This window comes from Rhinichthys klamathensis, unplaced genomic scaffold (assembly GCF_029890125.1).
Source record: "Rhinichthys klamathensis goyatoka isolate OS25496 unplaced genomic scaffold, OSU_Roscu_1.1 h1tg000185l_1, whole genome shotgun sequence".
Lineage (NCBI taxonomy): Eukaryota > Metazoa > Chordata > Actinopteri > Cypriniformes > Leuciscidae > Rhinichthys > Rhinichthys klamathensis.
In genome coordinates this window covers 860730-873707 of record NW_026606713.1, presented here as the reverse complement: position 1 = coordinate 873707, position 12978 = coordinate 860730, and the positions used below count along the sequence as shown (strand labels likewise).

The window sequence follows — 12978 nt, the reverse complement described above, 5'->3', positions numbered from 1 at the left end:
GATACGATAATCGATACGCTGGCGTCAAATAGCGATATTTTTTTAAATAAAATAAGGCGCTCTAAATAGATTTCCCTGCTCCCAGCGTCGCTACTTCATGGGTCCTCAAGGTGGCGCTCAACATGTAAACGTGAAACGTGGACATAAGTTAACTAGCCTAAGAAAAAGAGGCTTTTATCGGGATGGTGGAAATCAGTGCGAGTAGCCTACAATAATAGATGCCCCAGTCATGTTTAAGTTCAAAGTCTATGTAGTTCAAAGTAGCTATGTGATTTCGGACGGAGCCATACTTTTTAAAATAGTTTGTCAAACAGAACAACCATAAACGTTGTTTGTTTAATTCAGCAATTTACGTTCCGCAATCATCAAAGAAATAAAAAGCTGTTTTTGCATTTTTTTTTTAATTTTGTGTAAAAATGTATTTACGTCTGCAGTTGGATCAAAACATGAGAATTAAATTTCTCATGGAAGGTACAGTGTGTTGCATTCTGGGATAATTTGCATGTTATGGTAGTATGCTATTCTGAACATATCTATATACCCTTCTCAATCTTTCATTTTTATCAGTCATCCTGATTTGTGCATGTGTACTACCTAATGTAAACAATAAAGGCCTGTTCACACAAAGAATGATATCTACAAAGATAACTTTCGTAGCCTATCCTGTGATTCCTACCCCTAGTCACCACGTCATTTTTCACACGACCCCAGACTGAGCCCATACATGTGTACAAGAGGGATGGTCGTTTTAGTAGAAGTAACCACGCCCACGTCAAACATTCTGGCGCCCTGTTGCAAATGTGAATGGAAATTGGCTTGATAATGGACAACCAGACTCTAGAGAATCTTTTTGCATGTGTTTGGTTCCGATCGGGCAAAAAACCTAGGTTTAGCTCACAAAAGTATACAGGTTTCTTGAAAACATTCCCCTGAATTTTACCAGTATGACATCATTCCAAGACATGCTTTCTGTCAAGGATTCCAATGATATAAGACACTTGAGCCTGTGACAAATGGTTTAGGATTTATGACCCATTATGTACTTTTGATCATTGTAGCACCACCATCAGGTCGATTGGGGTGAGCCTCGGTGACACAATGTATGCAGAAGTTATAACACACTTCCTGTTTCCTTTTTTTTTGCCATAAATTTGTTGCCTTGCCACAGCCAAACCGTTCGGGATATTGAAAATCTGATCGAAAATTTGTTTGGCCCAATGAGATCAATAAGTGTATGAAGTTTGGCTACTTTAGGTAAAAAGGGGTGTGCTACAGAGCCCCTCAAATACAACCCATGACCCCACCATGTCATCTTGTGTGGTCACTTGTGTCATCAGTGACCCTGATGGCCGACAATTTCAACGTGTGCAAAGTGTTTTTGAGCAGGTTAATGACCCCAAATTAAGTGGATGAGTAAACAGTTTCTCATAAATGTGACTGAAAACATAATGTCATTGATATGACAATTGAATACAATAGAATCGAGATATTGCCACAATTTTAATGTTCATAAATAAGGATTTTATACACATTTGTAAGTCTGTAAAGTTGTTCATACGTAAATAATTGATGTTATAGTCCTGTCAATACGTCAATATTGTAGGTTTCAGTGTCTATGGGAACACAAGTAAATGTACGTGTGGCAAAATACATACGAATACTCATGAGAACATGTTGTCCATTTCTATCGGCATGGTATATCAAACACTGAATTTCTTAAGTACAATGGACCAAACATGTTATGGACCAGACAAAGAGGGCAGGATTTTATTGTTTTTGTCCTGACATTTTCCTCTCGCTGGGAATCTTCAGCTGTAAGATGGGATGTTAAGAAGTGAACTTTGGCACATTGGTTTCTCCCACTTAAACCCTGTAGCCCCACCAACTACTACACAGACTTCAGTTTATAACAAATCTTTTAGTCTAGAAGCTATTTTTAATCTTCAGTTTTTAACCTCAGGTTAAGTTCAGTAAAGTTATTGATTTGAATCTCTGGCCAGTAGATCATTTTTGCAATGGTTTTTCACTTGCCCAATAAACTTAAAATTTGATCAACCATGTATTAAATTATTTGAATCAATGGACAAACCAATGAATATTAATAGATCTGGCATAAGTGCAAAAACATTCAAATTTGAGGTTCTATCCTTTGAATGTAGCTTAAACACAAAACAGCACAAGAAAAAAACCTGTTACAAACATTTATTAGATTTTATATTCTGGAAGACATCACTTTGCATAATGTAGCTGTTTTATAGAGTCCCTTAGCCCTTTACGGAGTATAGCTGATTGAGGAATGGTCGATTGTATAGCTGGACATCTGACCCAGATTCACGTAGAGCCTGCGCAGTCTGTGGGATACCAGAGAACATGCCAACAGATGATGCTTGGGCACTCAAGCCTAGAGATGGAGTTAGGTTTGAACCTGTGGGGCGTTGCATGGCCACAAAATGCTCAGATATCTGGTTACTGCTTGTAGAGTCAGAAGGAGCTTGAGATGGGAGTCTAGAGGGTCTTTCAACTACACCAATGAGACCCAGGGTTCGCAGAGAGTCTGAGCTATACAGGCCATTTGACCGCTTATCACTGGTAGACTGGCTAGAAACAGCTAGGGGAGAGGAAGCAAGCTTGGCATATGCATGAGACCCAGGGGTGTACTTGCTAGAGGGGCTTTGAGAATGAAGAGAAAAGCCACCATATCTGCTGCTACCACCCTGTGCAGAAACAAACGGTCCAGGATCTCCTGAAGATGAGCCTCCTGCTGATGACAGGGAAGGAAACAAACTCTGCATTGGAGAGCTTTGAGACAGAGAGCTGCCCTGTGATGCAGCTGCACCTGAGGTCTGAATACCTCGTGAAGGCTGCCATCTTTGAGACTTTTGGCTTTGGGACCCAGAAAAGCTTTGAAATGCTTGGCTGGACTGGTCGGCAACACCTTGGGGCGAGGACAACGATACACAATGACCATTATAGGAGGATGGAGACCCAGAGGCAAACTGACTTGTGGTATCTTGAGGCTGGAGTGATCCACCATAGGTGGTGCTTCCCTGAAGGGTGAATGGCTTAGAGGACCCTGACTGGGTGCCATAGCTAGAGGTGAACTGCTTCCGTGAACTCTGGACTGTAGCAGACTGACTGGAGGCACCTTGGGGTGAGAATAGTGATACACTTGGATAGGAGGATGGAGACCCAGAGGCAAACTGATTTGAGGTATCTTGAGGCTGGAGTGATCCACCATAGGTGGTGCTTCCCTGCAGGGTGAATGGCTTAGAGGACCCTGACTGGGTGCCATAGCTAGAGGTGAACTGCTTCCGTGAACTCTGGACTGTAGCAGACTGACTGGAGGCACCTTGGGGTGAGAATAGTGATACACTTGGATAGGATGATGGAGACCCAGAGGCAAACTGATTTGAGGTATCTTGAGGCTGGAGTGATCCACCATAGGTGGTGCTTCCCTGCAGGGTGAATGGCTTAGAGGACCCTGACTGGGTGCCATAGCTAGAGGTGAACTGCTTCCGTGAACTCTGGACTGTAGCAGACTGACTGGAGGCCCCTTGTGGCGAGGATAGTGATACACTTGGATAGTAGGATGGAGATCCAGAGGCGAACTGACTTGTGGTATCTTGAGGCTGGAGCGATCCACCATAGGTGGTGCTTCCCTGCCATTTGAAGGGAGCAGAGGGTCCTTCCTGGGTGCCAGAGTTGACTGTGAAGGTAGAGGTAAACTGCTTCTGTGAAGTCTGTACTGCAGCAGACTGACTGGAGGCACCTTGGGGTGAGAATAGTGATACACTTGGATAGTAGGATGGAGACCCAGAGGCAAACTGACTTGTGGTACCTTGAGGCTGGAGTGACCCACCATAAGTGGAGCTTCCCTGCAGAGTGAATGGCTTAGAGGACCCTGACTGGGTGCCATAGCTAGAGGCAATCTGCTTCCGTGAACTCTGGACTGTAGCAGACTGACTGGAGGCCCCTTGTGGCGAGGATAGTGATACACTTGGATAGTAGGATGGAGATCCAGAGGCGAACTGACTTGTGGTATCTTGAGGCTGGAGTGATCCACCATAGGTGGTGCTTCCCTGCCATTTGAAGGGAGCAGAGGGTCCTTCCTGGGTGCCAGAGTTGCCTGTGAAGGTAGAGGTAAACTGCTTCTGTGAAGTCTGTACTGCAGCAGACTGACTGGAGGCACCTTGGGGTGAGAATAGTGATACACTTGGATAGGAGGATGGAGACCCAGAGGCAAACTGATTTGAGGTATCTTGAGGCTGGAGTGATCCACCATAGGTGGTGCTTCCCTGCAGGGTGAATGGCTTAGAGGACCCTGACTGGGTGCCATAGCTAGAGGCAATCTGCTTCCGTGAACTCTGGACTGTAGCAGACTGACTGGAGGCACCTTGGGGTGAGAATAGTGATACACTTGGATAGGAGGATGGAGACCCAGAGGCAAACTGATTTGAGGTATCTTGAAGCTGGAGTGATCCACCATAAGTGGTGCTTCCCTGCAGGGTGAATGGCTTAGAGGACCCTGACTGGGTGCCATAGCTAGAGGTGAACTGCTTCCGTGAACTCTGTACTGTAGCAGACTGACTGGAGGCACCTTGGGGTGAGAATAGTGATACACTTGGATAGGAGGATGGAGACCCAGAGGCAAACTGACTTGTGGTATCTTGAGGCTGGAGTGATCCACCATAGGTGGTGCTTCCCTGCCATTTGAAGGGAACAGAGGGTCCTTCCTGGGTGCCAGAGTTGCCTGTGAAGGTAGAGGTAAACTGCTTCTGTGAACTCTGGACTGCAGCAGACTGACTGGAGGCACCTTGGGGTGAGAATAGTGATACACTTGGATAGTAGGATGGAGACCCAGAGGCAAACTGACTTGTGGTACCCTGAGGCTGGAGTGACCCACCATAAGTGGAGCTTCCCTGCAGAGTGAATGGCTTAGAGGACCCTGACTGGGTGCCATAGCTAGAGGCAATCTGCTTCCGTGAACTCTGGACTGTAGCAGACTGACTGGAGGCACCTTGGGGTGAGAATAGTGATACACTTGGATAGGAGGATGGAGACCCAGAGGCAAACTGATTTGAGGTACCTTGAGGCTGGAGTGACCCACCATAAGTGGAGCTTCCCTGCAGAGTGAATGGCTTAGAGGACCCTGACTGGGTGCCATAGCTAGAGGCAATCTGCTTCCGTGAACTTTGGACTGTAGCAGACTGACTGGAGGCCCCTTGTGGCGAGGATAGTGATACACTTGGATAGTAGGATGGAGACCCAGAGGCAAACTGACTTGTGGTACCTTGAGGCTGGACAGAACCACTGTAAGTGCTACTTATTCCATGGGAGGCAAAGCCAGTAGAGCCCCCAAACCAAGGACCAGAGCTACTTTTTGACTGGCTATAAACAGCTGGGTGTGATGACATGGGGGAACTCACATATTTGGTACGGGACGCAGGGGCATACAGACCCAGAGTGCCCTGAGGCTTCAGATAGAAGCTAGAAGTAGAACTACTACCTCCCTGCACAGGAAAAAAATTACTGGAAGTTAATTGAGTGGCAGACCTGCTCTGGGTGCTTGTAGACACACTAGGTGAACTTTGAACGCTTGTGGACTGGCTAGAAATGCTTTGAGAGAGACTACCCTGAGTGTCTAGAGGTGAAGCAGGACCTGTTGACTGTGAATCTGAACTGCTCTCAGAGCCAAGCATAAACAAGCTGGGAGTGCTTTGACCATTAGTAGACTGGCTAGAGACCTCCATTTGTGAGGGTAGAAGCTGACTGGAGTTGTCTTGTGATTGGGGAGACAAGTCAACATGAGAGCTAAGCCCTGCCACTTCCCCTTGAAAAGAAGAGCCAGAAGCTTCCAACAAACTGCCCGAACTTCCCTGAAAGCTAGAACTATACAAACCGGGGGTACTCTGGTCACTGGTAGACTGACTAGAAACAGATGAAGAACTGAGCATGTTATAGGAGCCTGGGTTATATTGACTCGAGGCACCTTGAGACTGAGGCGAGCCACTGTAACTGCTTTCACCCTGAGGGGAGATGGATTGACCAGAGCCTTCTGAAGCCAGCACTGGGCTACCTTGAGAAGTGTACGTGGCACCTGGAGCAGATGAACTGCTGTAAGAGATACTCTCCTGAGAGAACACAGGCAAAGTGGCTTCTGCTGATTTAGCACCAGAGGTTTCCAGGGAGCTGGACATGTACAAACTAGGGGAGCTTTCATCACTGGTGGACAGGCCAGAAGTGCCAAGTGTGGCAGGGAAGCTACTTTCTCCTTGTGTAGAAACACTAGTAGTATCTGTAGCGGCTGATCCAGAGGAACCCTGGAGCGATGTCAAACGGCCTGCACGCCGTTCATTTAAGGGTAGAGGCAAGGAAGCTAAAACAGAGCTGCTTGGAGCTGTCTGGGCATGGGACATTGATTCATGCCTGCTGGAAACACCACCTTTAACAAATTGGAGTAAGTTCAACCTTTTCAGGGGTCTGTTAGCGAATAAACTAGAGCCCACTTCTTCAGGCAAAATCCCAGTCACAGGGACCTCTGACACAGAAGACTGGACTGCACGAGGTGAGAACGTTCTGTCTGAAGCTTGGCCCCACCGGTGGCGGGCATCTGAATGAGCCCCACCTGTGAATTACACAAAATAGAAGACTTGTAGAAAAAGAAACCTCACAATTTAAAATCCTTTACGAGAGAAAATATAAAAAAAAACACCAAAAACATTAATCTTACCTTTAAATCCATGAGTATTACTCAAAAAGAGCAGGAAGATTACAAACAAGGGTAACCTAAAAGTAAATATATAAAATACATAAAGAAGATTAATTATTTGCTGAATCATTCACAAACCGAGATTGATTGAATAAACTCACTGTGTCCACCCTTTATCCATGGCAAACAAAAAACCCTGAGTACTCCAATGCCCCAACATTCACTTTCTCAAACCACCACACAGACACTACAATTGCAAACATATCTAACTGGAGATAAGTGTATTTTATAGGCCTTCATCAGTCCAATTAGGGCAAATAACTAATTAGATGAAACATTGTTCACCTGGGAAACTAACTGGCTGTTAAAAGATAATTGATGATGGTTTTATGAAGGCTCTGATTCCCTGTGCTGTTTAAACATTTTAAAGTGTGTAACTGTGTATTGTCTGCATAGGATATTCTCATACACTTTACACAAAATGTGACCTTTATAAATAGTTTTGTTTAATTGTCATAATGTAATACAAACTGTGCAGAGAGACAATTACTGATATACGGGGTAGGTAAGTTTTAGGATTGGGAACATACAGAAGAAAGAACAAAGCTCAGTTTATGCTAAATCGGGGGGAATTTAATGCTAAATTGCGTTTAAAAACAATCCTGTACCTTTTACCAACTTAGCAAGTTACATGGTTAGGCAAAAAAAAAAAAAAAAGACAATATACACAATTTAACACACTGAGCAACTCACAAAAAAACGTCCACACTGCAGGGCAGCAACGATATTCATAACATGTTTGCTTTAATAAAAGAAATAAATACCAAGAACAGCAATGAAAACAACTTTGTAATCCATCAGTGTAGACTTGGTGTACTAGATTTGAGCAGAGAGATAGAGTAAAATCTATTTGATAGATTTGAGCAGAGAGACTGAGTAACAATCTATAAGTACCAAAATGTATTTACACCAGGTCAAGGTTTGATGATTTGATTCAAATCAGACAGAGTCACAGCTGATTGAAAGACAAAGTGAATGAACAAGGAAGGAAGTAAGAATAATGTTTGGAGTCTCAGGGATAAAGCTCAGTCAAAATGCTCTGAGGACTCCTGTTCAGCATCTCTTTGGGGAAGATTCTCAAGAGTTAGAGACTGTTTACCAGTTAGTTGAGCCAGAAAATTCAACATTTTTGATAATTATGTCTGAAAAATTCTCAGCAACAAGGCTTTTTCAACCCTGTTTAAATATAGGCCTATGCTGCACACTAGTGGTTATACTATGTATTACATTTTATTTTATTTATTTCAACCAGATAGCACAAATGCATTTTATGAAAAATAATAAAATGTGATTTTTACTTCTTATTTGTATTATTTTATATAGAAATAAATGGTGTATAATTTGTTATTTAGAAGATATGAGACTCTTCCTGTTTCCCTTTTTGTCATTATTTTATTTCATCAACTCCGTTCAAGAGACCCATTTGAAATGTAGCCTCTTCAATATATTGGCATCATGTTGAGAAAGTTTGGTGTGAATCGTATGAGGCTCCTTGGAGCAGTAGTTAAAAATTCAGAGCTTGATTCCAAAAATCCACATTCAAACAAAAATATCTAACTTCCTGTTGGTGACTGTAAATTAGAAAGTCGCCCGGCTCGATGAGAATAATATACAGTAATGTACCAAGTTTGTTGACTGTAGGTAAAACTAACCACCCACTTTGTGGCAGGGAAGTTTGTGACGCTACTTAGCCGCTCCTACACGCCCATTTTTAAGGCTTTGCCCATGTCTACTGGCTTACAACTCTGATGTGTGCGTGTCGAGTTTCATGCAATTTGAAGCATGCTAAGAGTCTCAGAAATACCCAAAAGAAATATAAAAAGTTTGATGCGTTGCCATAACAACAGTATTCAAGAATCCTTTCACAGGTTTACGTCTGCTTTACGAAAGTGACATGCTTCCATCTGCCATTTGGTGGCTCTATAACTGACTCACAATAGTCACATCCATGTCATCAGCTTCCTACAGCTAACACACAGCTGAAGTTTCATCAAATCTGGGAGATTTCGCACCGCGTAGTTCTACACGGACGAATGGTTCCCATAGGAACGTTTTCCTGGTTGCATTTGCACCGCCAGTAGGAACTCTGAAGTGACGTAAGCCACGCTTATGTGACTTATTTTGACAACGCCAGAGCCTAAGCACACAGTGCTCGCATGCTCCATGTTCATTAGTTTACGGTTTGTCTAACAGCCCTGTCTCATACATTATTAGAAAGAACTGTTATACGTAAATAAAAAAATAAATAAAAAGTGTACACATGTCCAGTGTTGCTAGCTGAGCAGAAATACATAATCATGTTTTGCTTGGTCCCCTCAGTTGCGTTGGATTTTCCCCTCAGCGTGAAGGTTAAGAGGCCCATCTATCACTGTTTTCTATGTTTGTAGAGTTTCTGAAATAAATGGCTATAATCTGTGTGTTTACACAGCCTTTATAATAATGCATAATAGTGCGTTCGGCCAATCAGCGTACACTTACGTCACAGATAGTTCCTATATTGCTGGTTTAGACCCTACTCTGAAGGAGGAGCTAAATTAGTTCCTAGAACTAAAATCGTTCCTAGTTCCTGCGGTGCGAACACGCCAAAATCCAGGTACTTCCGCCTTTTTGTGTTGTAATAGGCCTAGCCCAACAAATGACTTGAGCAAAAATGTCCCCCCCTAGGCCAGTAGAAATAAGATGTCCCCCATCTAGGCCAGTAGAAATAAGGCTTTTTGTGGTACATGTCTGAACAGAAACCATGTAAACTGCAAGTAAAGACAACAAAAAACCCAAATATTTTAACAACATTTATTAAAAATCACATGACATTTCCAGTTATTTTTGGCCATAGCCATATTCTTTAACATTGATGGGGCCGACAGATGCTCTTTCCCAGCGTAGATCTGAGGAACAAATGATTAGTGAGAACTAAAGCCATGTATGACAATAACAACTTATCAGAGTTAGTCCAAACCTGTAAGCAGTTGATCACTTCCACTTCTGATGCTACACGTTGTGTCACAGCAGCCACACACCTGGTCAGAATCATCTGCAGACACCCACCTGACAAAACAAACCCTCAAATAAGTTAACGCAACCAATTCACCTGTACACTTATTTAGCGGGCAACATACCCATTAGCAGAGAATGAACAAGCTTTCTGTTCAGAACTTGGAGAGGTTGCTGCAGCCACCTTCAAAATGCATGTGATGTAGACCTGCAGAGACAATGGTTTGTACACCATGGCAGCATATCATACAAAGAGTTGCACAACTACAGGACATGCATACCAGCCCACTGTCTGCTTGCTGGAACCTGAACGCCTCTAGCTGAAACCCTAGCTTATCACCTTGAGTCCGGGGCATAAAGTGAGACGTGGAGCCTGTGAGCTTGGCATCAACCAGGCACCTGTGAACAGAACCCAGTTAGAAATCACACAACCCTTATGGAAGCTGGGATACATGAGGTAGCACCTCTTACCCATTATTCTCAATAAAGGAGTATCTGGGGACAGAAGCAACATCAGGGACTGCAGTAGCCACGCAGCTGTCCACAAACACACGGATGGGAACATGGCTGTACAAACGCACTGACGCTTCAAGATTTATCATGTCACCCAGGAAGTACTGGTTAGAAGGTCTCTCAAATCTCCAGTCATCTGAAAAAAAAAAAGTAAAATAATTATCTTAACAGATGATTCACAAGCATTCTACAAATCTGTATGGGCTACACCAACCAGTCATGAGCTTGAGGGAGAAGACAAAGACGTCCTCTGCAACCTCAGTTGAGGCATATGGGATCCAAGTGGGCATTAAGGCATCGCTGCTCACATTATGTGTTCTGTAGGAGTTAAACAAGCGGTCATCTCTTGCCCATAAACGGCAGGATTAGAACATTGGGTGAGCCTGAATTAATTGAATCCTCACCTTGGATAATGACACTCGATACCAACCACCGCACCACTGCTCCTGACAATAGGAACACCATATGAAGCCTCTTGTGGGGTGTACATAATGTTGAACCTATAGACAAGCTCATCCTCAGTCACCTAAACAGAAAGGTTAATAGAAGAACAGTCACATGGACAATTCAGAATACCTATGATTGTCACAACAGAACCTTACCATTGATGTACCGCTACATCCATGCAGTTCAGACTCAAAGATCAGCACTTGAGCAGAAGAATCCTCTCCAGTTGCAGTACAGCCTCCCAGTGTAAAACCAGAGGACAACAGTGGGTGCCCAGTCCCAAAGAAGTCCTTCATCACTTCCACATATACTGAATTCTCTCCACACTGAGCAGCTACACTGTTGGCAGGGACAGGATAAGGCAACTCAAAAGGAACGTCTGGCTGCTGCGGTTCCTCTGGTAGACTTGGAAAACTCCACGTCAGTGTCGCCACTGGACCCTGCAACAGCTCTTTTAATTGAACACCCATAAGATCTTGAGAAGACTTTCCAAAGTCAGTCCTGACTGGTGTCTGGACAGGAAACTGAGCGGGAAAACTTTGTGGTGCAAATGCAGTGTTACTGGGAACCAAAGACATCCTGGAATCAGCCTGTTGAGAAGCTTGAGCTAATGTTCTAGGCCTAAACTCGCTTGGACTCCGATTATGTGCTGCTCTTGCCCTCCATTGTGCTTCAGACAATCCAAGTGCAAGAATAAACACCAATCCGAATCCAACCTGCCAAAACCCCATTATTGCCAAGCTTGTTTCAATGACACATTAGGGTGCTACCATCCCAATTTATGCAGATGTAAATCAGAAAGGCTCCACCTCTCTCGTGACAAGCATCATTTTTCTCTAGACCTGCCAATTTACTCAATCAATATGTCACAGGTGAAAGTCATTGATTCTTTACTACGCAGAATAAAATGAATTTACATATAAGGGCATGTTATTAGTAGCTAAACCAAATGATTGCTTATTTTAGATAACAAAATGTCTTTAGATCAAAAAAGTCTTTTTGTTTCTTCCTTTTTTATTAATTCAGAAACATGGCCACAGACAGAATTGCACACTAGAGTATCCAGAATAATAAAGTTTAGTATGTTTCAGGTTTAGATTATAACAAACGTTCTTCCCTCACATCAACAGCAATCTTCACGGGGGTCTGAAATGGAGAAATTTAGTTCAGAATCAAAGGAATGCAGGATCATAACATTATTTGATTATAGATTCACTGATATTTTTTCTCCCCATTGCAACTGTTATGTTTAGGTTGATCAGAGTGTTTGTGGCATACTATACGCTGCTCAGCACTGAAAGACTATAATCTGAACAGTCTACTAAAACAATTTAATTTAAAATACAAAAGTTAAGCTCATTAGACATTAAGAACTTAAAAAAATGTTGGCGTTTGAAACATGACATAGCACACATTAAAACATGCTGGAGAATGTTAAAGAAAATATAGTTAAGTTCACAAATAGTTTGTGAAGCAGCACAGTGATCTCGGTCACTATAGCGGTCCCTTTCTCCGTAGAAACTGAGGAGGACGACGATGGAGAGTAGGACTGGTGGGCTCTGTCAGGCCCCTCAGGTGCTCTTGAAGGCAAATAACTTAGACTTCCTGCATGGGTCTACCCAGAGGAGCTGTAAGTTTAGGAGGAACGCCTTGATGCTCTGTGCGATACGATAATCGATACGCTGGCGTCAAATAGCGATATTTTTTTAAATAAAATAAGGCGCTCTAAATAGATTTCCCTGCTCCCAGCGTCGCTACTTCATGGGTCCTCGAGGTGGCGCTCAACATGTAAACGTGAAACGTGGACATAAGTTAACTAGCCTAAGAAAAAGAGGCTTTTATCGGGATGGTGGAAATCAGTGCGAGTAGCCTACAATAATAGATGCCCCAGTCATGTTTAAGTTCAAAGTCTATGTAGTTCAAAGTAGCTATGTGATTTCGGACGGAGCCATACTTTTTAAAATAGTTTGTCAAACAGAACAACCATAAACGTTGTTTGTTTAATTCAGCAATTTACGTTCCGCAATCATCAAAGAAATAAAAAGCTGTTTTTGCATTTTTTATTTAATTTTGTGTAAAAATGTATTTACGTCTGCAGTTGGATCAAAACATGAGAATTAAATTTCTCATGGAAGGTACAGTGTGTTGCATTCTGGGATAATTTGCATGTTATGGTAGTATGCTATTCTGAACATATCTATATACCCTTCTCAATCTTTCATTTTTATCAGTCATCCTGATTTGTGCATGTGTACTAC

General features: G+C 43.0%; 2 protein-coding genes and 1 long non-coding RNA gene across 3 annotated transcripts; all 3 read right to left on the bottom strand.

Moving 5' to 3' along the window:
* Positions 1-2264: 2264 nt before the first annotated feature.
* Positions 2265-4066, bottom strand: LOC130095110 (uncharacterized). The gene is made up of 2 exons (XM_056261765.1): positions 3839-4066; positions 2265-3755 (listed from the first exon to the last, which is right to left on the bottom strand). Exons 1-2 carry the CDS (start codon positions 4064-4066, stop codon positions 2265-2267), a joined length of 1719 nt encoding a protein of 572 aa, XP_056117740.1.
* Positions 4067-6352: 2286 nt separating this feature from the next.
* Positions 6353-6956, bottom strand: LOC130095085 (uncharacterized). Its single transcript, XR_008808041.1, has 3 exons — positions 6871-6956; positions 6731-6786; positions 6353-6625 (listed from the first exon to the last, which is right to left on the bottom strand). It is a non-coding gene; the product is annotated as an uncharacterized LOC130095085 (long non-coding RNA).
* Positions 6957-9545: 2589 nt separating this feature from the next.
* Positions 9546-11466, bottom strand: LOC130095081 (zona pellucida sperm-binding protein 3-like). The gene is made up of 8 exons (XM_056261744.1): positions 10876-11466; positions 10678-10799; positions 10488-10591; positions 10232-10409; positions 10042-10159; positions 9886-9968; positions 9726-9814; positions 9546-9654 (listed from the first exon to the last, which is right to left on the bottom strand). Exons 1-8 carry the CDS (start codon positions 11449-11451, stop codon positions 9587-9589), a joined length of 1338 nt encoding a protein of 445 aa, XP_056117719.1. The 5' UTR covers positions 11452-11466; the 3' UTR covers positions 9546-9586.
* Between the last annotated feature and the right edge of the window lie 1512 nt (positions 11467-12978).

Coding starts and splice junctions, on each gene's coding strand:
- LOC130095110 (XM_056261765.1), bottom strand. CDS start 4,066: ATGGTGGATCACTCCAGCCTCAAGATACCACAAGTCAGTTCGCCTCTG. Junction 3,756..3,838: donor TGGGTCACTCCAGCCTCAAG/GTACCACAAGTC, acceptor GCCTCCAGTCAG/TCTGCTGCAGTACAGACTTC.
- LOC130095081 (XM_056261744.1), bottom strand. CDS start 11,451: ATGGGGTTTTGGCAGGTTGGATTCGGATTGGTGTTTATTCTTGCACTT. Junction 10,160..10,231: donor TCCTTTATTGAGAATAATGG/GTAAGAGGTGCT, acceptor TTCTGTTCACAG/GTGCCTGGTTGATGCCAAGC. Junction 9,969..10,041: donor AGCAAGCAGACAGTGGGCTG/GTATGCATGTCC, acceptor TTGTCTCTGCAG/GTCTACATCACATGCATTTT.